Source organism: Mustelus asterias, chromosome 28, assembly GCF_964213995.1.
Source record: "Mustelus asterias chromosome 28, sMusAst1.hap1.1, whole genome shotgun sequence".
Taxonomy (NCBI): Eukaryota; Metazoa; Chordata; class Chondrichthyes; order Carcharhiniformes; family Triakidae; genus Mustelus; species Mustelus asterias.
In genome coordinates this window covers 7,912,109-7,938,879 of record NC_135828.1, presented here as the reverse complement: position 1 = coordinate 7,938,879, position 26,771 = coordinate 7,912,109, and the positions used below count along the sequence as shown (strand labels likewise).

The following is a 26,771-nucleotide window of genomic DNA, read 5'->3' as shown; positions in this document are numbered from 1 at the left end:
AGGCAGGCAGGCCCGTCGCGTTCTTTTCCCGCACCCTTCAAGGCCCCGAAATTCGGCACTCAGCAGTGGAGAAGGAGGCTCAGGCCATTGTGGAGGCAGTCAGACACTGGCGCCATTACCTGGCGGGGAAGCGGTTCACTCTGATCACGGATCAACGATCCGTGGCGTTTATGTTCAGCAACACGCAGAGGGGCAAGATCAAGAACGATAAGATCTTGCGGTGGAGAATTGAGCTCTCCACCTATAATTACGATATTATGTATCGTCCAGGGAAGCTCAATGAGCCCTCGGATGCCCTCTCGCGCGGAACATGCGCCATCATGCAGGAGGACCACTTGAAGGCCCTCCACAATGACTTGTGTCATCCTGGAGTCACCCGACTCTACCATTTCGTCAAAGCCCGCAACCTGCCCTACTCGGTGGAGGATGTCAGGTCAGTGACGAGAAGCTGTCGGATTTGCGCAGAATGCAAACCACACTTTTATCGACCAAACCGGGCACAATTGGTCAAGGCCACTCGCCCTTTTGAGAGGCTGAGTGTGGATTTTAAGGGCCCCCTTCCCTCAACGGACCGGAACGTCTATTTCCTCAACATAATAGACGAGTACTCCCGGTTCCCGTTTGTTGTCCCCTGTGCGGACACGTCGACTGCCACCGTGATTATGGCATTCAGTGAGCTTTTTACCCTGTTCGGGCACCCCTGCTACATTCATAGCGACAGGGGCTCGTCGTTCATGAGCAACGACTTGAGGCAATTCCTGCTCTCATTCGGGATTGCCTCTAGTAGAACCACGAGCTACAACCCTAGGGGTAACGGACAGGTGGAAAGGGAGAATGCTACAGTCTGGAAGGCTGTCCTACTGGCACTGAAATCCAGGGGCCTTCCAGTCTCCCGTTGGCAGGAGGTCCTTCCAAATGCGCTCCATTCTATCCGCTCCCTCCTGTGTACGGCAACCAATGCTACTCCCCACGAGAGGATGTTCTCATTCCCTCGGAAGTCGTCCTCGGGGATCTCATTACCAGCCTGGTTGACGTACCCAGGACCCGTCCTTCTGCGGCGACATGTGAGGGCTCGCAGGTCCGACCCCTTGGTCGAACCGGTCCAACTCCTCCACGTCAACCCTCAGTATGCCTATGTGGCATATCCTGACGGGCGAGAGGACACTGTCTCCATTAGAGACCTGGCGCCCGCAGGGGACGTAGCAACTCCTGTCGCTCCCATACCCCCTGTCACGAATCCCCTACTACTCATTTCTTCCCCAGACATGGCGCGGTCAGCACCGGGACCAGTGCATAACAGTTCTACTCCCATGTATAGCTTGCCTGAGACTCGGAGATCGGCGCCACCACTGAAGGTTCCAGGATCCCCTGCACCATCGCCTCACCAGGGCCAACTGGCCCGGGAGTCCTTGAGGGGACAGCCGGACGTTGTTTTGGAGAGAACGCCACCGCAAGCACCTGCTCCGGTTTCGCAACCGGTGTTGAGGAGATCACAGCGACGGTGCGGTCCTCCAGACCGTCTGGACTTGTGAATTTTGTACATATGACCTGTTTTTTTTGCACCCCGCCGGCCTTGTTTTTAAAGGAGGGGTGAATGTGGTGAACCATCGTTGGTTACCACTGGGGGTTGTTCTTAGGTTACTGTTGGGTTAGGGTGTTGTCACTGTGGGGGTTGTACAATGTTGTTGGGTTAGGGTGTTTACCTGTTGTTAATGTTATTATGGCACATCCCGGTGGGGCCCCGCCTCCGGAGGAGAGGTATAAGACCCTCTGCTCCGGCAGGACCCCTTCAGTCTGAACTGCTGTATTCGTGTTAGTAGTTCCATTGTTAGACAATAAAAGCCTTCGATACTGAAGCCTTGTTCCACGTGCTTGATTGTCGCGCATCAGCCTGTTCCTAGGATTAATAAATGAACCCACTCAATCCCTTATGAGTGATTGGTGACATCGTATCATCATCACAACAGGGACACATTTAATTCTAAGATGTGACCCCCCCACCCCCCCCCCCCAACCCCGGAATTGGTGCAAGATGCAGACAATTCCATTCCTCTCCTTGTCACATCTGTGCATCAAAACAGACAATCCTGGTTCTGTCTCGGCTGGTTGCTAACCGGCAGATAAATCCACATGGAAACCTATTGGAAATGATGGTGAAGGAATCTCAAATGATTCTACACTCCTTCGGAATCTGGATGTAATGAGGGACAGGGAAAAGCTCCAGATCCCAGACAGTGGCCATTGAAACTGAGAAAGGAACTCGCTCGTTGGAAGAATTCACATTTCATCGACTACTATTGATTTCAAGCCTTGTACACAACCTATTAACCCACTTACTTTAACCTGCAGATACAGCGCTGTTTAATCAAATATTGAAAGAAAAAGCAAGATTTATTACGGAGCTGACGGTTAGACATCTGTAACGCAGCAATAAGTTCTGAAAGGTTATTCCATTTGCCATTTCCCTGGGTACACATATGATTTTCTGTGTAATTGGGAGGATAAATTACCCGTTTCTGGCTCTCTGTGGCTACAGCTTTCCATCCTGACTCGACAGCAGTGACTGTGTGACTCCTTTCCCTGAAAACATAGCTGGCATCAAGGACTTGCCTGCATTTCAGAGTATATTGCCCAGTGTTGCTCCAAATGTACATGCTGCGGTTTGCATTTTGTGGCTAAGCAAAGGACGTTGGCCTACAGCAGGTACAATGTTGCCTTTGTGAAGGACGCAAGCTACTTTATGGGGTCAATGGAGCTCTCAGAGACAAGATGAGGAGCCCAGATGGAAACCAGAGAGAGGTCACATGGCCAGGCTCTTGGGTGAAATAGACTGGATTTGAACTGACAGCCTCAGACAGACTGCCATGGAGATAACACCCTTGGGTGGCACGGTGGTTAGCAACTGCTGCCTCACAGCCCTGGGGTTCGATTCCGGCTTGGGTCACTTGGAGTCTGCATGTTCTCCCCATGTCTGCGTGGGTTTCCTCCGAGTGCTCTGGTTTCCTCCCACAATCGAATGACATGTTTGTTAGGCACTTTGGCCGTGCTAAATTTTCCCTCGGTGTGCCTGAACAGGTGCCGGAGTGTGGTGATTAGGGGTGATTTTCACAGTAACTTCATTGCAGTGTTAATGTAAGCCGACTTGTGACACTAATAAATAAACTTGAAACCATCTCTTATTCTCTCATCAAAGCTGAACTGTTTGTGGGTTTGGAAACACACCAGAAGATCTCATTGCTGCATACCCAGGGTTCTTAAAGGAGGATTCCAAATCAACACTCCTGTCTCCAAGCGAAAAGAGAATCAAGCAGCCGTAACTGCAGAGTGAATACTTCAGTGAGAAACCCCAGTACCAGCAGCTGGTGTGGAAAGTGACCCTTCAGCTATAAACACGCATCTGGACAGTCCGGGAATCATTTCTTTTCTGACTTTACATTTTAAGATCTGATACTTTGTAAAGTTTTATCTCTTCTGGAGGAGGGAGGGTGTTGTTTATGTGTGCGTTTTAGCCTTAGTGGCAAGTTGGATATCCTTATGCACTTTAAACTTTTTTTCGTGAATGATTTCTGAGGTTTAGCAACAAAACAAAACTAACTCTTTACTAGTTAACTTAAGGAAACTGGTTTAGCACGGTGGCACAGTGGTTATCACTGCTGCCTCACAGCGCCAGGGACCCAGGTTCAATTCCCAGCTTGGGTCACTATCTGTGTGGAGTTTGCACATTCTCCCCGTGTCTGCGTGGGTTTCCTCCGGGTGCTCCAGTTTCCTCCCACAGTTTTAAAGACGTGCTGATTGGGTGCATTGGCCATGCTAAATTCTTTCTCAGTGTACCCGAACAGGTGCTGGAGTATGGCGACGAGGGGCATTTCACAGTAATTACATTGCAGTGTGAATGTAAGCCTTACCTGTGACTAATAAATAAACTTTGTTTCTCGAACACCGTTAAATATAAATTAAACTGGCAATAACACATCCCTTTTAAATTCAAACTCTGTTATAACGAACCCAAGAGTGGGGCAATGAGAGGAGGCAGCCCATCTCTCAACTTGGTTGTAATGGTCTCAACTCTTTCTTATCAAGAGTTCCACTTCTAAAAAAAGTTGTGAAAAATTTCTCCTGATTTCTCTATTGGATGAAATAGTGACTATTTTATATTTATGGTGCCAATAGTACTGGGCTCACACAAAACAGCTCTCCGTCTTATCCACTCCGGCCTTTACATTCAATGGGTCAACACAAGTTCATAAGATCTAGGAGCAGAATTAGACCATTCGGCCCATCGAGTCTGCTCTGCCATTCGATCATGGCTGATATGCTCCTCATCCCCATTTTCCCGCCTTCTCCCCATAACCCTTCAACCCATTAAAAATCTGTCTCACTCCTCCTTAAATTTACTCACTGTCCCAGCATCCTCTGCACGTTTGGGGTAGCGAATTCCACAGATTCACAACCCTTTGGGAGAAGTAGTTTCTCCTCAACTCTGTTTTAAATTTGCTACCCCTTATCCTAAGACTATGACCTCTTGTCCTAGAATGCCCCACAAGAGGAAGCATCCGCTCCACGTCTACTTTATCCATACCTTTTATCATCTTGTATACCTCAATTTGATCCCCCTTCATTCTTCTAAATTTCAGAGAGTATAGGCCTAAACTGTTCAATCTCCCTCCATACGACAAACCCCCTCATCTCTGGAATCAGTCCAGTGAACCTCCTCTGAACTGCCTCCATCTTTGTTAACATAAAGGGGCAGAAATAATGACGTGTGATGCTGCGAGTGAAGTTGTGGCAAATATCATCCTGTGTCTGAAGTTCTCTTACCATCCTGGCAGCAGGCTCCGTACAGTTTAATAATGTGGGAATGACTGACTTGTTTCAGCAAGTTGAATTCAGACAAGAGATCCCGTAGCTCACTCTGAGACGCATTTTCTGCCGGACACAGAAACAAAGAGTCAATTCAAATTGGAGAGAGAGCCACCATCAGACTTCACTTCTCGTAGAAACAGTAGCAACTTGCCCTTCAATGTAAAGCATCTGAAGTCAGCTTCACAGAGGCCGAAAACAAAAAAAAAGTAGGGGGAGGATTCTTTGGAACTGTAGCTCCCCCCCCCTCACTTTCTCTCCCTCTCCCCACAGCCCAGAAGGTCGAACGGGGGTTGGGGCAATTTGATTCCTCAGTGACTGCTCTGATCAGCTGGTCTATGATGTAACCTCAGCAGAAGGAAATTAGGGCTGAATTTTAACAATCATCCAGGTGGTCAGGGGCGGGGTCGGGGGGGGGGGGGGGGGGGGGGCGGGGGGGGCAGGGTCAGGGGGGGTCGGGGGGGGAAGGGTCAGGGGGGGGTCGGGGGGTTGGGGGGGGGGTCGGGGGGGGGGTGGTGGTGGGGAAACCATTAAAATGGTGGCCTACTGAATCCGTACTATTCTCCAACCCTGTCCCATCACCGGCCAAGACGACGGCTGGATTGCCGACTGTCCAACCACTGTACGGAGGTGGATCGAGAGGGGCTGGCGGAACTTTGTCAGCATCGCGGACAGCACTGTCTGTGCGGAGTTTGCACAGTCTCCCCGTGTCTGTGTGGGTTTCCTCCGGGTGCTCCGGCTTCCTCCCACAGTCCGGTTAGGGTGCAGTGGCCATGCTTAAATTCTCCCTCAGTGTACCCGAACAGGCGCCGGAGTGTGGCGACTAGGAGATTTTCACAGTAAATGTAAACGTACTTCTGACTAATAAATAAACTTTACTTTAGCTGGATTGCCGATTGTCTACCCACTGTATGGAGGTGGATAGAGAGGGGCTGGTGGAATTCCCCCACCCCCCCTTACCCCACAATGCATGGAGAGGCCGCTGTCATATATTTAAGTGGGTGCATGATTGCTTTAAGAGCCGGTCACATGATTTGATGATGTTGTTGTTTGGGGTTGAGGTGTAGAAGATAATGAGGGACATGGACAGAGTGGATAAAGAGCAGCTGTTCCCCTTAGCTGAAGGGTCAGTCACGAGGGGACACAAGTTCAAAGTGAGGGGCAGGAGGTTTAGGAGGGGTGTGAGGAAAAACTTTACCACCCAGAGGGTGGTGACAGTCTGGAATGCGCTGCCTGGAAGGGTGGTGGAGGTGGGTTGTCTCACATCCTTTAAAAAATACCTAGACGAGCACTTGGCACATCATAACATTCAGGGCTATGGGCCAAGTGCTGGCAGATGGGATTAGGTCGGTAGGTTAGGTGGTTCTCTGTGTCGCTGCAGATTCAATGGACCAAATGGCCTCTTTGGCATTGTATGAATCTATGATTCTTCTATGACAGACTTGAGATAGTTGGCATAGTTTAACTTGAAGCAATTTGTTAAGGGCAGAAGGTTTCTTTTAAGTTTAGTTGAGGCATCATGATCGGCACAGGCTTGGAGGGCCGAAGGGCCTGTTCCTGTGCTGTACTTTTCTTTGTTCTTTGTACTATTTACAAAGACTTGAGGGTTTTTAAGACAAACTATTCTGCACCTTGCTCTCTTGGAGCCTCTTGGTCACCTGACTCCTGATATCGCAGTTACATCATTAATATCATCATGGTCTCATTAACATAACCATTACTCTACAGATGTAACAATATTTGCTCATCACAGTTAAACTTTGACGATGTTCGGTCTTACCTTTTAACATCTTGACAGCCACAGTTGTATAGCCTGCTTTACCCTTGAGCCTGAACGCTGTAGCCTTCACTACTTTCCCAAATTCTCCTTCCCCAAGGGTCTTCCCCAGGACTAGGTTCTTCCTTGGGAATTCCCACTTGGGATCTTCCTGTTGGGAAGAAAGAGACACGTATGGAAATTACGGTTTGTCTGGAACTGGCTGGTTTATACAGATCGTGGCAGTGTCCCTGTCTCTGAACCAGAGCTCTGGATCAGAGTTCCTCCAGAACTTGGTACTCAAGGAATGTGCGTGCATAACGAGGCCAAACAGGTTGATTATCAGCCTCCCGCAACACATCCAATGGCCGTAAGAGCGAGCAGAGAGATTCCCGATCAGCCATGTGATGGGAAGATCATTGGAGCCTGTACCACTGCCATCCAGACCACAACATGCATGTCGCTACTGCAACCAGGATCACACACAGTGGTTAGCCCTACTGCCTCACAGCGCCAGGGACCCGGGTTCGATTCCCGGCTTGGATCACTGTCTGTGTGGAGTTTGCACATTCTCCCCGTGTCTGCGTGGGTTTCCTTCGGGTGCTCCGGTTTCCTCCCACAGTCCGAAAGACGTGCTGGTTAGGTGCATTGGCCGTGCCAAATTCTCCCTCAGTGTACCCGAACAGGCGCCGGAGTGTGGCGATTAGGGGATTTTCACAGTAACTTCATTGCAGTGTTAATGTAAGCCTTACTTGTCACACTAATAAATAAACTTAAAAGGATCGGTAACACACCACCACGCAGATGATGCTCTGGGTTTGGATTCAGGGGCCGCAGATCAATAGCAATAACATGTAATGGAGTGTGACACCTCCCATCCACACACAGAGCATCTTTGTATTGTTATGTCAAATTGACTGAAGCGATGGCGTCCTGGGTAAGTGTGCTGCTGCCCCCATTTTGTTTCCCACCTCCCTCTCTTCTTTCAATGTCTGCCATTGTTAAAGTTGAAGATGTGGGAGCTCACAGCGACAGCATCTCTGCCGAGGCTGGAACAGACTAAATTTGATTTGATTTGATTTATTATTGTCACATGTATTAGTATACAGTGAAAAGTATTGTCTCTTGCACGCTATACAGACAAAGCATACCGTTCATAGTAAAGGAAATGAGAGAGTGCAGAATGTAGTGTTACAGTCATAGCTAGGGTGTAGAGAAAGATCAACTTAATGCGAGGTAGGTCCATTCAAAAGTCTGACGGCAGCAGGGAAGAAGCTGTTCTTGAGTCGGCCGGTACGTGACCTCAGACTTTTGTATCTTTTTCCCAATGGAAGAAGGTGGAAGAGAGAATGTCCGGGGTGCGTGGGGTCCTTAATTATGCTGGCTGCTTTGCCGAGGCAGTGGGAAGTGTAGACAGAGTCAATGGATGGGAGGCTGGTTTGAGTGATGGGTTAAAGTCGGGTAACTTGAATTCCTGAGTGCAGCAAAATGAGAATGACACCAAGAGTGCCAGCACACAGGAGGCTGAATAACGGCACAAGTCCAGACAAAGGGACAGGGAAGTGGAAACAAATTAAAGAAACATCCAAGCTTCATGTCTTCTTGGGTTGATAAGAGTTATTGAAGATAGTTTTAAAAAAAAATTAGTGAGCAAGATTAGCGAGCCTAACCCACCCAGGGAGGATGGGGTGAGTTTGGATTAAACGCCCGCTTTACACTCTCGCCCAATAATTTTACATTGCATTGGTTTGAAGGTTAGAGGGTTTGCAAACACAGTGATTAAGCTACAGGACCAGTGAGACAGCAGCCTGGACTAATCACAGAATGGAATCATTGAATCCGTATAGTGCAGAAGAGGCCATTCGGCCCATCAAGTCTGCACCGACTCTCTAACAGAGCATCTTACCCAGGCCCTCTCCCCCGTCCTATCCTCCTAACCCCACATATTTACCATGGCCAATCCACCTAACCTACACACCTTGGGACACTGAGGGGCAATTTAGCATGGCGCGTGGGAGGAAACTGGAGCACCCGGAGGAAACCCACGCAGACACGGGAAGAACGTGCAAACTCCACACAGACAGTGACCCAAAGCTGGAATTGAACCCGGGTCCTTGGTGCTGCGAGGCAGCAGTGCTAACCACTGTGCCACCCGATGATGCAGAGACGTGGGATCAAATCCTTCCACAATTAATTGAATGAAATCTGTGATTTTAAAACCATTGGTGACCCCAGAACTTCCAGATTGCTGAAAAATTCCATCCGATTCCTTAATGCTCTTCAGAGAAGGAAAGCTGCCGTGCTTACCCAGGCTGGTACAGAGACCTATGACCTCAGACTCACAGCAATGTTGTTTACTCTGAAGCAAGCTGGTATTCAAAAAGTGGGCGCACCACCACCTTCTGAAGGACAATTAAGGAGGAGAAACCAATGTCAACAATGCCGTGAATGAATAAAAAGTAAAGTCGCTCTACTCCCATTGAGGAGCTTGGGTTAAAACCTGGGCCATCGCGTTAGTAAGCCAAACGGTAGCGGAATATACAGACACCTGTTCACCTTGTGGACACTCAACGCCCCACAGGTCCCAACTTGGAAACTAGCAAGCAAAGATCAAAATTAATGCATTAAGCAGCATTTGTAATGTTTGGACAAGTGATGAGGAGGAATCTCTTCTCCCAGAGGGTGGTGAATCTGTGGAATTCTTTGCCGCACAGGGCTGTAGAGGCTACGTCATTGAGTGTGTTCAAGGCTGAGATAGACAGATTTTTAATCAGTAAGGAAATCGAGGATTGTGGGAATAAGGCGGGAAAGTGGATTTGAGGATTATCATATCGGATCAGTTATAATCTCATTGAATGGTGGAGCAGATTTGATGGGCCAATTGGTCTACTTCTGCCCCTACGTCTTGACATCTCACACAACCAACCCTTACAAGGCCGCACTAAAAACGGCACTCACCGGGATCTTGAAGGAATCCACTGCCACTTGATTCTCCATGGAATCCATGGAAGGTCTGCGGATATTATTCGAGGAGTAGCTGATGGGATAGGCCTGAGCTGGCCTCCTGAAAGTCATCTCCGCCGAGGCAATGGGGGGTTTGGGAGTGTTCTTGTGGTACCGGTGAATGAAGTAGGAGGAGAGCAACACGGACAAAATAAACGACAGCAGCACCGCAGCAGCAATGATGATTTTACACAAATCATCGCAAACCAGTTCTGTGAATGAAACAGAGGACACCGTGACATTTCAGCTGAGCACAAACCCATGTCAGTTACTATATCTCAGCTCAATACCAACATTTTGTCACTATTCCTCCCCATCTCGCCAATTAGCCAACCGTCAAGGGGACATGGCCTATCTCTCTTTGCCAAAGCCACCAGGATCATAGAATCCCTGCAGTGCAGAAGGAGGCCATTCTTTTTCAAGTTTATTTATCAGTAAAGGCTTACATTAACACTGCAATGAAGTTACTGTGAAATTCTCCTAGTCGCCGCACTCCGGCGCCTGTTTGGGTCAATGCACCCTAACCAGCACGTCTTTCAGAATGTGGGAGGAAACCGGAGCACCCGGAGGAAACCCACGCAGACACGGGGGAGAACGTGCAAACTCCACACAGACAGTGATCCAAGCTGGGAATCGAACCGGGTCCCTGGCGCTGTGAGGCAGCAGGGCTAACCACTGTGCCACCTGTTGAGCATGGCCCATCGAGTGTGCACTGACCACAAGCCCACTCAGGCCCTATCCCCGTAACCCCACGTAGTTACCCTGCTAATCCTCCTGACACTAAGGGGCAATTTAACATGGCCAACCCACCTAACCCGCACATCTTTGGAGTGTGGGAGGAAACCGGAGCACCTGGATGAAACCCATGCAGACATGGGGAGAACGTGCAGACTCTGCACAGACAGTGATCCGAGGCCAGATTTGAAGCTGGGTCCCTGGTGCTGTGAGGCAGCAGTAAGTGACATAAAGTGGCCTAAGACAAGGTAGGAATCAGGCTGACTCTTTTCAGTGCAGTACTGATGGAGCACTGCACTGTTCAAGGTGTCGTCCTTCAATCAAGGTGGCTCTTTCACCTCAGACTCTCCTTGCCGAGTGGTCGATATTCCTGATTGGATGGGTGGTTACTGGGTTACACCGTGTGGCAAGATAGAATGAACCACTGATGAGAAATGTAGGCTTTTTCATCGATATTCTTGCCATAACTCCGTAAGCTAAGGCTGTTGATTCTGATGAAGATCAAAGCGGTTAATCAAAGGGAAGCTAGGAATCGGACACCCAGAGATGACACATATTGGGAAACTTGGGTGCCACATGCCCAGGGCTTTCCAACTCCCCAGCCACTTTGCAGCAGCCCAGGGACTCTTGGAAAATATGTCCTTCACAATTGCACCTGTAAAGTGCCAAGAAAATGATTCCAACGATCAACATACCAACAATGTCATCCTTCTGGCAGACGCATTTATTATCAGAATAGCAGACACACGTTCCGAAACCTCCTTTAATTCCTCCCAGCTCTCCAGGTTCAAATCCACCAACGACATTGTCCCATTCTGAATCAAAGAGATCAAACAGAACATGTGGGATAGGTGGAGATCTTAGCTGCAATTCCTCTCCTCAATGTCAATGCCTTTGCTTGTAATTTTTTCACACAGAGGGTGGTGAGTGTCTGGAACAAGCTGCCAGAGGTAGTAGTAGAGGCGGGTACAATTTTGTCTTTTAAAAAGCATTTAGACAGTTACATGGGTAAGATGGGTATAGAGGGATATGGGCCAAATGCGGGCAATTGGGACTAGCTTAGTGGTTAAAAAAAAGGGGGCGGCATGGACAAGTTGGGCCGAAGGGCTTGTTTCCATGCCGTAATCCTCTATGACTCTATGAAGGAAATTGCAAATCCCATGGGACTCAGACTTAGGGTGGGATTTTCCAGGCCCCGCTAGTCATCGGGATTGTCCGACCCCGCTGCATCTTCTGCGGTGGGCCCCGCCATGACAGGGTTTGAAAATCCCAGCCTTAATCTGGAGAGATCCCCATCTCAGCCATCCCACTGAAGGATTGAGTGGAAGCAAAGCAGGAATGCAATTTGTCTGGACTAGGTGGCTTGAGGTAAAATTATGTCCTTGAGTCGGAATCACAAACTGGTGAGACCCCTTTGTAAACAGCACTGCCAAGGAGTAAGATTCCCCAGATAACTTTTGAAAGGAATCAACAATAAATTGGTGGACGTTCTGTTCTCTAAGATCAGGGACATTACGCTTAAGGCACATTGAGTGATTCTACTGCCCAATTCAGCCTGCTGTGTCCACCCTGCTGTGTCCCTTTGGGTAAGAACATCTAATTTCTCTACCTTTATCAAGCTAATACTTCCAGAAGTCAGAAATGTTGGGCTTCCTTTCTCTTTCTGATCGTGTTTTGTAAGCTGTGGTGGAGAAACGTGCTTTGGTGAAAAAGCAGCTGACATAAATCATCGAATCCCACAGTGCAGAAGGAGGCCATTCAGCCCATCGAGTCTATACCAACTCTCCGACAGAGATTCTCTCCCAGGCCCACCCTCCCCCCTATCCCTGTAACCCCATTCATTTACCCCACTAATTCCCCTAACCTACACACCTTGGGACACTGAGGGGGCAAATTAGAGTGGCCAATCCACCTAACCTGCACATCTGAGGGGTAAGTTAGCATGGCCAATCCACCTAACCTGCACATCTTTGGAGAATGGGAGGAAACCGGAGCACCCGGAGGAAACCCACGCAGACACGGGGAGAACGTGCAGACTCCGCACAGACAGTCACCCAAGCCGGGAATCGAACCGGGATCCCTGGTGCTGTGAGGCAGCAGTGCTAAGCATTGTGCCATCTTTAGGCCTGGTTGTTCTCTCTGCTGCCCATGCTGGTGAGCTAAGCTTAAACGGGGTGCGGGTGACTGCGCTTTACATACCGATGCAATCCTGAGGACACGTACTCTTCCTCTTCTCCACCACATCACAATATCCATCAGGGCAGCTGGAGAGGTCCGATGAGCAGGTGGAATAGTTTTTTGATATACCTGCAGGTAGAATGAAAAGATTCAGAGTGAAGAGCCCATTGATAAGCCAAGCAATACATTTACAATGCGCGGTGATCGAGAGTTACATGTTGAATATCCCACATAGATTCCATATTGAGGTTGATTGACCAAGTATTTGCAGCACAGAAACAGGCCATTCATCGCAACAGGTCCATGCTAGTATTAATGCTCCATGAGACTCCTCCCACCCTTCTTCATCTAAACTACCAATTATCTTATTCCTTTCACCCTCATTTGCCTATCTAACTTCTCCTTCAATGCATCAGTGCCATTCACCTCAACAACCTCCAGGGTAGCAAGTTCAATATCCTCTCCACTCTCTGTTCAAAGTAGTTTCTCATGAATCACCTATTGGATTTTGATTTATTGTCACATGTATCAGTATACAGTGAAAAGTATTGTTTCTTGCGCACTATACAGACAAAGCATACCGTTCATAGAGAAAGAAAGGAGAGGGGGCAGAATGTAGTGTTACAGCCATAGCTAGGGTGTAGAGAAAGATCAACTTAATGCGAGGTAGGTCCATTCAAAAGTCTGACAGCAGCAGGAAAGAAGCTGTTCTTGAGCCGGTTGGTACGTGAGCTCAAACATTTGTATCTTTTTCCTGACGGAAGAAGGTGGAAGAGAGACTGTCCGGGGTGCGTGGGGTCCTTGATTATGCTGGCTGCTTTGCCGAGGCAGCAGGAAGTGTAGACAGAGTCAATGGATGAGAGGCTGGTTTGATTGGGCTACATTCATGACCTTTTGTAGTTGCTTGCGGTCTTGGGCAGAGCAGGAGCCCATACCAAGCTGTGATACAACTGGAAAGAATGCTTTCTATGGTGCATCTGTAAAAGTTGTTGCGAGTCGTAGCTGACATGCCAAATTTCCTTAGTCTTCTGAGAAAGTAGAGGTGTTATTAGGAGCTATCTTATTTTTTAAATTCATTTACAGGAGGTAGGCGACGCTGGCTAGGCTAGTATTTATTGCCCATCCCTAATTGCCCTTGTTCAGAGAGTATTGAAGAGTCAGCCTCATTGTTGTGGGTCTGGAGTTGTGGGTCTGGAGTTGCTTGTAGGCCAGACCCAGTGAAGATGGCAGATTTCTTTCCCTAAAGGACCTTGGTGAACCAGGTGGGGTTTTTTTTGACAATAATTGACATTTTCCGTGGTCATAATATGTACAATCCCTAGTTCTGGTCTCCCTCAAGTGGAAAAGTCTCGAAGATTATCAAGGCTTTGCTGGAGTTGATGTAAAGACCTTTAACAGGTGATTCCCTCAGTCTTCCTTTTCGAGAGAAAAGTGCCCCAGCCTCATCCAAACTTACCCGTTAGGTATAACCTCTCATAAATATTTTTTGCACCTCCAGTACCCTTTTTTATAACATGGAGGCCAGAACTGTTCAGAGTGTTCCAAATGTGGTCTAGCCAAGGGTGACGTCAAATGTAACAATCTTTGCTCTATCGCACTTGGAATATGGTTTGATGCAATCGGGGCGGCACGGTAGCACAGTGGTTAGCACTGCTGCTTCACAGCTCCAGGGACCTGGGTTCGATTCCCGGCTTGGGTCACTGTCTGTGTGGAGTTTGCACATTCTCCTCGTGTCTGCGTGTGTTTCCTCCGGGTGCTCCGGTTTCCTCCCACAGTCCAAAGATGTGGGGGTTAGGTTGATTGGCCATGCTAAAAATTGCCCCTTAGTGTCCTGGGATGCGTAGGTTAGAGGGATTAGCGGGTAAAATATGTAGGGATATGGGGTAGGGCCTGGGTGGGATTGTGGTCGGTGCAGACTCGATGGGCCGAATGGCCTCTTTCTGTACTGTAGGATTTCTACAATATTTCTATTTCTATATTGCTGGGCGCACCAGGGCCATTAGGAGTCAACAGCATCGTGTGGGACTGCAGTCCCATTTAAGGCAAATTGGGTAAACACTGCAGATGTACATCCTAAAGAGACGCTTGTGAACCAGTTAGGTTTTTAATGGCAGCTTCATGCTCACTTTTATGGATATCAGTTTTTGTTTTATTTCAAGATCTTTTCAAATTCTCAGGATGGATTTGAACTCTCGTTCTCAGGATTTTCAGATTACTGGTTAAATTTGCATAACCACTACATTACTTAATGAAAGAAAGTCAAAGGATTGCATCGATGAGGCTCATCTTGTCTCTTACAATTGTTAGGAACCAGTGCATGAACTAAGATGGGCCAAAGGGTCCCAATTATCTTCTCATCAAGTCACCAAAGATCCTTAGGCAGCACTTTCCAAACCCACGATCACTTCCATCCAGAAGGACAAGGGCAGCAGATACATGGGAACACCACCACCTGCAAGTTCCCCTCCAAGCCACTCACCATCCTGACTTGGAAATATATCGTCGTTCCTTCGCAGTCGCTGGGTCAAAATCCTGGAACTCCTTCCCTAACGGCGTTGTGGGTTAACCCACAGCACGTGGACTGCAGCGATTCAAGAAGGCAGCTCACCACCACCTTCTCAAGGGCAACTAGGGATGGGCAATAAATGCTGGCCTAGCCAGCGATGCCCATGTCCCACGAATGAATTTTTTAAAAATTGGAAGCAATAACACTGCAATGAAGTTACTGTGAAACTCCCCTAGTCGCCTCAGTCCAGCGGCTGTTCGGGTCAATGCACCCTAACCAGCACGTCTTTCAGAATGTGGGAGGAAACCAGAGCACCCGGAGGAAACCCACGCAGACACGGGGAGAACGTGCAAACTCCACACAGACAGTGACCCAAGCCTGGAATCAAACCTGAGTCCCTGGCGCTGTGAGGCAGCAATGCTAACCACTGTGCCACCCATTGTGGATGCTTCATCATTGAGTATATTTAAGACTAGATGGACGGATTTTTGGTTTTTCAGGGAATCAAGGGGCATGGAGGGGGCGGGCAGGAAAACGGAGTTGAAACCCTAGGTCGGCCATGTTTGTCCTGAGCAGGTTCAATGGGCTGTGTTGTCCATTCCCGCACCCATCTCTTGTGTTCTTATATTCGCAATGTTCACCCTCCACCAAAAAAGGAACAAACCAGCCATTAGTTCCACTCTGTTTGCCCTACATAACAATTACTGCACTTCTAGGGGTGGCACAGTGGTTAGCACTGCTGCCTCACAGCGCCAGGGACCCGGGTTCGATTCCCGGCTTGGGTCACTGTCTGTGTGGAGTCTGCACGTTCTCCCCGTGTCTGTGTGGGTTTCCTCCGGGTGCTCCGGTTTCCTCCCACAGGCCGAAAGATGTGCTGGTTAGGGTGCACTGGCCATGCTAAATTGCCCCTCAGTGTATCCGAACAGGTGCCTGAGTGTGGCAACTAGGGGATTTTCACAGTAACTTCATTGCAGTGTTAATGTAAGCCTACTTGTGGCAATAACAAATAAACGTTATTAACTGACGCACCTCGAGGCATTTCAAGAGATCGGAAGGTTAAGCGCGTCACTTGGACGTATTTACACTGAAGCCATTCAGTGATTAACATTCAAATCTTGTGTATAACGGGAAGTGGGAGGAACTGACACATTTGAGTTATTCTGGAAAATTCCTACCCTTTTCAAAGCCCTGTCGCCATTGGCATTTCCCAGTTAAGGTTCCGAGACCACCACATTCCTCACACTCGGAACGCTGCTTGTTTGTCGCACAGATTTTGGGACAGTTGTTATTTTTGTCAACGACTGGAAGGGGGAAAAAAAACATCAGTTAATCCCAGGTATTTTCACCCGTGGTTTCAGTCCTGCATGAATCATCACACCCATTGTCAGCTGTAATAAAATAAATAGGACGCGACTAAAATTCCAGCTTAAATTCATATTCCCCAGGGGCGGGGTCTCCCTCTCCCTCCCCACCCATTGCAGTGTCTCCCCACTGGTGAAGGTGGCTAGTCGCTGGTGAGATCTCACAGTCCCACCAAGGTCTGGGAAGCTTTCTATAGCTTGCCTGCCCTGCTGTGGCAGGTGGGGGGGGGGGAGGGGTGGGGGGCGGTGTTGTCTCCGATGGAATCGGAAGATTCCGCAGGCAGGAAAGGCTGGAAAATCCCACCCTGTGTCATATCCCTCTATTCATAGAATCCCTACAGTGCAGAAGGAGGCCATTCGGCCCATCAGGTCTGCACCGATCACAAACCAAACCCACCCAGGCCCTATCCCCTTAATCCCTATTTACCCTTGCTAGCCCCCCCTTCTTTCCTGTCCTTCTCAGCTGACCATAGAAGTGTGGCCAAAGAAGGTAAGAGTCATAGAGAGATATACAGCACGGAAACAGGCCCTTCGGCCCAACCCGTTCATGCCAACCAGGTTTCCTAAACTGAACTGGTCCCATTGGCCTGCATTTGGCCCATATCCCTCTAAACCTTTCCCATCCCTGTACCTGTCCAAATGTCTCTTAAATGTTGTCATTGTACCCGCCTCTATCACCCCCTCTGGCAGCTCATTCCATACACGCACCACCCTCTGTGTGAAAAAGTTGCCCCTGGGGTCCCTTTTAAATCTTTCCCCTCTCACCTTTAACCTATGCCCTCTAGTTTTGGACTCCCACCTACCCTGAGGGAAAAGACTTTAGCTGTTCACCTTATCTATGCCCTTCATGATTTAATAAACCTCTATAAGGTCACCCCTCATCCTCCTACGCTCCAGGGAAAAAAGTACCAGCCTTCTCCTGAGAATTCAAACCTTCCAGTCCTGATAAACATCCTTCTAATTCTGAGAGTGAAGAGCCTTAAACAAGGAGGGAAGGAAGGAAGACCAATTTTGCAACAACAGATACTTACGTGTGCCCTCCAGAGTGACAATAATGTTGGCCCTGGCCTCCTCCTTGCTCAGCGACTCATTGGCAATGATGGTGTAGTGAAGCTTGGAACAAGAGCTGTTTCTCAACACTTTCACATCGTTGACATACAGGAACCCAAATATATCCTCGGCTCCCTTCAGGATCCCCACAATGGAGGAGCAGTTTCTGTCTTGTTGTGTGACGTTTACCTCAGTCTGGATCAGGGGCACCAGCGTGTAGCTTATATTCAAGGCTTGAAAGTTGTGGCAGTTTGCTATGCAGATTTTGCCAATCTGTAAGACACATTGGAAACAGCGAACCCGCGACAGTTAACATCCTGAATGGTTCAGCGTTACTGCCTCCAAGGTGGAGGGTTCGAACCCCACCCCGGATGAGCGGAACTCTGGCTCTGGATTTTAAGATGATTACTCCGCAAGGGACTCACCCTGAAGTAGAAGTTTATTTATTAGTCACAAGTAAGGCTTACATTCACACTGCAAATTACTGTGAAAATCCCCTAGTCGCCACACTCTGGCGCCCGTTCGGGTACACTGAGGGAGAATTTAGCACGGGCCAATGCACCTGACCAGCACGTCTTTTGGACTGAGGGAGGAAACCGGAGCACCCGGAGGAAACCCACGCAGACACGGGGAGAACATGCAGACTCTGCACAGACAGTGACCCAAGCCGGGAATCGAACCCGGGCACTGTGAGGCAGCAGTGCTAACCACTGTGCCACCCCGGTGCGTGTGGGCGTAAAAATAAGCATCCAGATTCTAAAAATAGCTTGCTCAAAAGCTGAGTCATTTAAAAAAATTTACTTGTGAGACATGGGCGTTGCTGGCTGGCCAGCATTTATTGCCCATCCCTAGTTGCCCTTGGAGGGCAGTTGAGAATCAACCACATTGCTGTGGCTCTGGAGTCACATGTAGGCCAGACCAGGTAAGGATGGCAGACTTCCTTCCCTAAAGAACATTAGTGAACCAGATGGGTTTTTCCAACAATCGTGCCATGGTCATCAGTAGATTCTTAATTCCAGATGTCTTTTATTGAATTCAAATTCCACCATCTGCCGTGGCGGGATTCGAACACGGGTCCCCAGAACATGAGCTGAGTTTCTGGATTAACAGTCTAGCGATAATACCACTTGGCCACTGCCTCCCCTAGCACAGCACCAAGATTAATAGCACAACACTACACCCCGTCGATATTAGATTCGATCTCTAGCGATTCTTACAGTTTTGCAATTGTTCAGACTGAGACTTGCATACAGGAGAACCCCCCCCAACCCCCATCCCGCACCTCCCCCGCCCCCACATCTTTAAAAGAAAAACCCATCACCTTTCCAGAACGGCCTGCGTTCCGATTCAGTGAGAAGTGCAACATTTTCTCAGTGAATTCGATGACGATTGGCTGGATGGTCACATTGAAGTGAAGCTTGACTGAGCTGTTGGGGCCACTGTATTCTGTATCATGGACCAACACTTCCAGACTGAAGGATCGGTTCTCCGAGATCGACAAGTTCTTCTTCAGTATCAACTCTGAATAAAACACGGGGAAAATTCGCGGAGTTACACTGAGTCCAGAGCACGGGACAGTCCATGCAGAGCAGTTTATGCTTCATACAATCTTCCTCACACCCCTCTTTAAATCTGCCTATGTGTTCATTCTCTCATCTACTTTCATATACAATCATAGAATCCCGACAGGACACCAGGGGAACTCCCCCGCTCTTCCCCAGGGGACTCATCCAAAATCATAGAATCCCCAAAGTGCAGGAGGGGGACATTCGGCCCATCGAGTCTGCAACGACCACAATCTCACCCAGGCCCTATCCCCGTAACCCCACGTATTTACCCTGCTAATCCTCCTGACACTAGGGGACAATTTAGCATGGCCAATCCACCTAACCTGCACACCTTTGGAGTGTGGGAGGAAACAGGAGCACCTGGAGGAAACCCACGCAGACACGGGGAGAATGTGCAAACTCCACACTGACAGTGAACCTGGGTCCCTGGCGCTGTGAGGCAGCAGTGCTAACCACTGTGCCGCTTTTAATAGTGATCAATGCACTCAATCACACAGGCTAATATTCTATGGCAACATAGACTTGGGTGGCACAGTGGCACAGTGGTTAGCACTGCTGCCTCACAGCACCTGGGACCTGGCTTCGATTCCCGGCTTGGGTCACTGTCTGTGTGGAGTTTGCACATTCTCCCCATGTCTGCGTGGGTTTCCTCCGGGTGCCCCGGTTTCCTCCCACAATCCAAAGATGTGTGGGTTAGGTGGATTGGCCGTGCTAAATTGCCCCTTTCTGTCAGGAGGACTGGGTAGGGTAAATGCATGGGGTTATAGAGATAGGGCCTGGGTGGGATTGTGGTCAGTGCAGACTCGATGGGCCGAATGGCCTCCTTCTGCACTGTAGGGATTCTATGACTTTTCCACGCATGCTGCGGTCTGGAGCTGTGAATAGTCATGATGTGGAGATGCCGGTGTTGGACTGGGGTGAACACAGTAAGAAGTCTCACAACACCAGGTTAAAGTCCAACAGGTTTATTTGGTAGCAAATACCATAAGCTTTCGGAGTGCTGCTCCTTCGTCAGATGGAGTGGAAATCTGCTGATTCTATGATAGGCAGATTTCCACTCCATCTGACGAAGGAGCAGTGCTCCGAAAGCTTATGGTATTTGCTACCAAATAAACCTGTTGGACTTTAACCTGGTGTTGTGAGACTTCTTGCTGTGAATAGTGACACGGCTGACCAGGAATCTCTTACCGCCTGTCATTGGCATGTTTGGAAGGGTTTGCAGGTTGATATTGACCTGTTTGATATGTTTCATTCATCCGTCCACCTCAGCGACTGACCCATGCAGCGCTCTCTCTCTCTCTCGCTCTGCTAACACCGTTACGTTTGAGTCAACCGTGGGTTCAGTGCTGGCAATCTCATTTCTGAGTCGGAAGCTGTGGATTCACATCCTGCTCCCAGAGACGCAAGCATGATAACCTTGGCTGACACTGTAGTGTCACCCTCAGTTATGCTGCTGTCGCTCTAATGAGACACTAAGCAAAGACCCAGTCTGCCTTTCAGGTGAACACACTAAGTCCTTTAGTAGTAGAGCAGGGTGGTACTCCATGCTCTTTGTGGGATCTTGCTATGCATGAATTGCCTGCAGTGTTTCCTACATGACAACAAAAGACTTTTGTTGACTGTAAAGCAATTTGGAAAGGCCTGAAAGGTGCTATATAAATGCGGGCGGCACAGCGGTTAGCACTGCTGCCTCAAAGCGCCAGGGACCCCGGATTGATTCCCGGCTTGGGTCACTGTCTGTGTGGAGTTTGCACATTCTCCTCGTGTCTGCGTGGATTTTCTCCGGGTGCTCCGGTTTCCTCCCACACTGCAAAGCTGTGCAGTTTAGGTGGATTGGCCATGATAAATTCCTCCTTAGTGTCAGGGGATTAGCAGGGTTAATAGGGATAGGGCCTGGGTGGGATTCATAGAATCATAGAATCCTACAGTGCAGAAAGAGGCCATTCGGCCCATCGGGTCTGCACCGACCACAATCCCACCCGGGCCCTATCCAGATATCCCTACATATTTACCCACTAACCCCTCTAACCTATGCATCCCGGGACACTAAGGGGCAATTTAGAATGGCCAATCAACCTAGCCCGCACATCTTTGGACTGTGGGAGGAAACCGGAGCACCCGGAGGAAACCCACACAGACACGGGGAGAACGTGCAAACTCCACACAGACAGTGACCCAAGCCAGGATTCGAACCCAGGTCCCTGGAGCTGTGAAGCAGCAGTGCTAACCACTGTGCTACCGTGCCACCCTCGGTCAGTGCAGACTCGATGGGCTGAATGGGCTCCTTCTGCATTGTCGGGATTCTATGAAATCCTTTTTTTAAAAATTGTCAGTATTTAAAGTGAATTTACGATTGTCCAGTGTCCGTAGGATCATGATCGTTGTTGGTAAAGTGAGAGAGCTGCATGATTAGAAATATCCACGGGGTGGGAGGTAGGATCAGGCTGTTTTGTTGGACGATCAAGTCATGATCTCAATGGATGGTGGAGCAGTTGGAAGGGCTGAATGGCCTCCTCCTGCTCCTATTTTCTATGACAACGCGCAAAGATACCAGTCAGATTTCAAGTGACATTTATTTTATGGGTTTTTTTTCCCCTACTTCGGGTCAGCAACTCGCTGCCTTGGCAGGAGGCTGGCACTCCCAATCAGCTCGGGGCAAATCTGGCCTTTTCCAGAACAATTGGGTAACCCAGGTGAAAGGTCAGTTCGTCACCTGGAGACCAGGCTCGCTAATCCAGCTCTTGGCTTCTCTGTTAGCCTTCGTTTAATCTTCGTGAGGGTCTTTTAGACAAAACCAAATCGAGTGCTGAACAGTAAGTGTTCTGACTCCTGAAATTGGAACTCTGCACGGCAGTGAGTCCAGACCCCATTGCGTTACGGTGATGTATATGTGGCCTTGGTAAATTTCCATCCATTATTCTAATGGATGGAACATCGAGTCTGCGGGCTCCCGTCAGGGCCTAAGAAATAAAAGCAGGAGGAGGGCCTTACAGCCCCTCGAGTCTGCTGCAACATTCAGTCAGGTCAGAGGCCACATATCTGATGCTTGATTTGCATTTGCAGAAAGCTCTACACCAGGAGCACTTAATGAAAAAAGTTTCCCCTCTGCTGAGTGATTCAGGCTTGAAGGTCATTCATTGAGTAAATCACCCAAACACCTGTCAGCCAACACAAAGTGTAACTGGGGTAAAGTGTATGGACGTGTAATAAAATTATAATGCAGTTTATAAACAGAACACACTGAGATCATCCCTTTCCCTTTAGCCCAGAGCTGCGGATCTTCAGATTAGCTCTAGATTTCTCTCTGAGAGTCCAGGAACCATGGGTGTGTTGAACCATGACAGAGAGCACTGTCCAATCAATCAAACCTCCGCCCCCCGCTGAGCGCACACCTACCCCGTTCCTATTTATCAGCTTGCTCCCAGTTCAGATTTCAACTCAAAGTGCGGGATTTTCCAGTCCCGCTCGCCCCAAGTCTGGAAAATCCCACCCGAGGTCAATGGACCTTTGCGTGGACCTGTCCCGCCCGCTACGATTCCCATGGTAGGCAGGGTGGTGAAATTCCACCCAAAGTGTCCAAGTCACAAACATTAATCCCCCGCTAAAGGACCTGCCGTGTATCTCCAGCCCTCCCTGTAGCACAGCATTGGCAGCCATTTTCCTTTCTACTTGTCCGCATTGCCGAAGGACTGGTGTTTTGGCGAGGGTTTACCGTATCTGTTTACCGTCCCTCGGGCTGGGTTTTCGACACTGGCCGGTGTCTCCAGAGGGGTCGCCTTCACTCTGAAGTTATCCGTGATCCAAGTATCGTTCCTCATCACCGTTGTGGTGTATTTAGTGGTGCTGTCGGTATCGTACACATAGAGAGTGGCCACCACCGTGTGCTGAAAGATAAGGAGAAGTCTAGGAGCGAGCGTAGCAGATCAAACCTCAATGGGGGTAGACCTTGCATTTTAGTGTCAAATAGGCTCACAGTGAGCCAGCGTCCCATTGACATCTCTGTTGAGTGAAGATATTGGAACTAAAATAAGGGGTGCCAACTCTCAAAATTGTGTACAGACAATTCTGTCGTGGAGCGTGAGTGAGTGGGTGAGCGGGTGCTCCAGTTTCCTCCCACAGTCCAAAGATGTGTAGGTTAGGTGGATTGGCCATGCTAAACTGTCCCTTAGTGTCCAAAGATGTATAGGTTAGGTGGATTGGCCATGGTAAATTGTCCCTTAGTGTCCAAAGATGTATAGGTTAGATGGATTGGCCATGGTAAATTGTCCCTTAGTGTCCAAAGATGTATAGGTTAGGTGGATTGGCCATGTTAAATTGTCCCTTAGTGTCCAAAAATGTATAGTTTAGGTGGATTGGCCATGCTAAATTACCCCTTGGTGTCCAAAGACGTGCGGGTTAGGTGGATTGGCCATGGTAAATTGTCCCTTAGTGTCCAAAGATGTATAGGTTAGGTGGATTGGCCATGGTAAATTGCCCCTTAGTGTCCAAAGATGTGCAGGTTAGGTGGATTGGCCATGCTAAATTGTCCCTTAGTGTCAGCGGTATGTACAGGATAAATACGTGGGGTTATGGGGATAGGGCCTGGGTGGGATTGTGGTCAGTGCAGACTCGATATGTCGAATAGCCTCCTTCTGCACTGTAGGGATTCTGTGAAACGGAATGAAAAACCTCTTGAATGAGACTTTGGTGAGAATGGGAACTGGTGCAAAGCGGGAGGTGCTAGGTTGCAATGTTCAATTATAAGCAAGTTGGGCACACATAAAGAATGTTACTGAGGCTGGTTGAGTTGGGAGGTATGCGCTTGTAGATTGTCACTCTGCAAATAAATGTAAGCCTGAGTGAAGATCAGCTGCAGTATCATCATTCACCAACTGGTTTTCTGGAATAGAACATCAAGGAAGTTAACCGAGGGAGGGACAAATTCAAAACAAAGAAAGCAAAAGAGGGAGGGGGAGGTCAGGGGTTCAAGGAATCAAAGAACAAAGAACAAAGAAAATTACAGCACAGGAACAGGCCCTTCGGCCCTCCAACCCGGACCGACCATGCTACCCAACTGAATTAAAAACTCCCTACCCTTCCGGGGACCATACCCCTTTATTCCCATCCTATTCATGTATTTGTCCAGATGCCCCTTAAAACTCACTATCGTATCTGCTTCCACTACCTCCCCCGGCAGCGAGTTCCAGGCACCCACCACCCTCTGTGTAAAAAAACTTGCCTCGTACATCTCCTTTAAACCGTGCCCCTCGCACCTTAAACCTGTGCCCCCTAGTAATTGACTCTTCCACTCTGGGAAAAAGTTTCTGACTATCCACTCTGTCCATGCCCCTCATAATCTTGTAGACTTCTATCAGGTCGCCCTTCAACCTCCGTCGTTCCAGTGAGAACAAATCAAGTTTCTCCAACCTCTCCTCATAGCTAATGCCCTCCGTACCAGGCAACATCCTGGTAAATCTTTTCTGTACCCTCTCCAAAGCCTCCACATCCTTCTGGTAGTGTGGCGACCAGAATTGAACACTATATTCCAAGTGCGGCCTAACTAAGGTTTGATAAAGCTGCAGCATGACTTGCCAATTTTTAAACTCAATGCCCCAGCCGATGAAGGCAAGCATGCCGTATGGCTTCTTGAATCTAATTGAAGGGAGTTTCCTGTATTTTTCTCAGGAGAAATATTTTTAATTCAAATAATTCATTGTGCTACAAAGTTGCACGAGAATGGAGTTCTGTAGAAATTGTGTGATGTCTCCCTTCCAGTCCCACATTCTGGAGGTTTTTTATCTACACCAGCCATGAGATGGTTGACATACTCAAGGCGAGTGTGGTCAGTAAACCACTGGCCAGTCATCAAAATATTAGAGAGGGGGAAGTTTTTATAGATGGGAAATTACAGGAGACACTGGGGGTTAGAGTGGAGAGGAGATCCTTTTATATAGAGGAACAACACCTGCAGGTTTCCCTCCAAGCCAGGCACCACCCCAACTTGGAAACATATCACTGTCGCTGGGTCAAAATCCTGGAACTCCCTTTCTAACAGCACTGTGGGTGTACCTACACCACATGGACTGCAGTGGCTCAAGATGGTGGCTCACCACCGCCCTCTGGAGGAAAATTAGGGATGGGCAATAAGTGCTGGGCTGGCCAGCGACGCCACATCCAGTTTATGAATAAAAGAAAAAGGAAGTGGTGGGGGGTGGGGGGCCTCTCCATAGAATCCCTACAGTGCAGAAGGAGACCATTCGGCCCATCGAGTCTGCACCAACCACAATCCCACCCAGGCCCTACCCCTGTAACCCCCATGTATTTACCCTGCTAATCCCCCTGACACTAAGGGTCAATTTAGCACGGCCAATCAACCTAACCCACACATCTTTGGACTGTGGGAGGAAACCGGAGCATCCGGAGGAAACCCACGCAGACACGGGGAGAACGTGCAAACTCCGCACAGTCACCCAAGGCCGGAATCGAACCAGGGTCCCTGGTGCTGTGATGCAGCAGTGCTAACCACTGTGCCATCATGACAGAAAGGGGACCAGAAGATGTGTTCGAGTCATTTTTTAAAATTCATTCGTGAGACATGGGCGTCGCTGGCTGGGCCAGCATTTATTGCCCATCCCTAGATGGCCTTGGAGGGCAGCTGAGAGTCACCCACGTTGCTGTCGTTCTGGAGTCACATGTAGGCCAGACCAGGTAAGGATGGCAGATTTCCTTCCCTTAAGGACATTAGTGAACCAGATGGGTTTTTGGGACAATCGACAATGGTTTCATGGTCATCAGTAGATACTTAATTCCTGATATTTTTTATTGAATTCAGATTTCACCATCTGTCGTGGCGGGATTCGAACCCGGGTCCTCAGAACATTAGCTGAGTTTTTGGATGAATAGTCTAGCGATAATACCACTGGACCATCAGAAGGAGAAGTCATTGCTGTTGGCCGCCAACATTTTCTCTCCTTTGAAAGGAGTTGATGTGGAGAATCAAGAGGTGACTGTGGTAGATGGGGAGAAATCCTATCAGGGATGGAGGGAGAATTGGAAAGTGTAGTAGACAGGGTCGGTTGAGGGATAAGGTTTATGGCCAAAAACTGGGGTCCTTTTCAGGCCTTCATTATTTCCATGTAGAAACTACAAAGCGTGGGCACACACGCACAAATTCCCATCCAAATCCTGTCGAGCGTCCTACCTCTTTCCTGTTGAATTCAATCAAAGCCTCAACGGTGTCGTTGCCGTCAGGGAGGTAGGGAGTGTTGTCACCCTTGTCGAGGACGGTCACGTGCAAGGACCTCCCAACCTGAATCACCTGGGTCGGAGTCCGCAAGGTGCATTTGACAATCATTTCGTACGTCTCCCTCTGCTCCCTGTCCAGCGGCCTTTCCACGCGGACTTCTGATGTCTCCTCATCAATCCTGAATGGAACAGAACCATCTGGAAAATAAACGGATTGAAATTACAATTGGCTCGTGAGCCTATGCCCACCCAGCCGGCCAGACGCTTTGGTAACAAGATCGATCGTTGTTAGGGCAAATATATTAATGATTACAGATGTGTGGCGGACAGGTCAGAGTTACGATATAGAACAGCTGTGGTCTAACTGAATAGCAGTTGAGGGGCTGAATGGCCTTTGTGTGTTCCTTCCTACCCTCCAATGCTCCCTCAGGAAATAAAACATTGTTATTGACAGGTTCTCCTCCTGTGGGTGAAGATGTAACTCGATCTCACAGAACTGCCCTCGAGGCGGTTTTCAAATGAAAGATTAA

General features: G+C 48.8%; 1 protein-coding gene across 1 annotated transcript in view; it reads right to left on the bottom strand.

Annotated features, from left to right (window-relative positions):
- The window catches only part of ret (ret proto-oncogene receptor tyrosine kinase), a 53,537-nt gene that overhangs the window by 22,561 nt on the left and 4,205 nt on the right, over positions 1 to 26,771 (bottom strand). Inside the window, exons 2-9 of the mRNA XM_078199434.1 lie at positions 26,198 to 26,439; positions 17,431 to 17,722; positions 16,214 to 16,339; positions 12,554 to 12,661; positions 11,050 to 11,169; positions 9,575 to 9,831; positions 6,641 to 6,788; positions 4,819 to 4,926 (exon numbers count right to left, since the gene is read on the bottom strand). Of these exons, the coding sequence (XP_078055560.1) occupies positions 4,819 to 4,926; positions 6,641 to 6,788; positions 9,575 to 9,831; positions 11,050 to 11,169; positions 12,554 to 12,661; positions 16,214 to 16,339; positions 17,431 to 17,722; positions 26,198 to 26,439 (1,401 nt within the window). The remainder of the gene's footprint in view (positions 1 to 4,818; positions 4,927 to 6,640; positions 6,789 to 9,574; positions 9,832 to 11,049; positions 11,170 to 12,553; positions 12,662 to 16,213; positions 16,340 to 17,430; positions 17,723 to 26,197; positions 26,440 to 26,771) is intronic.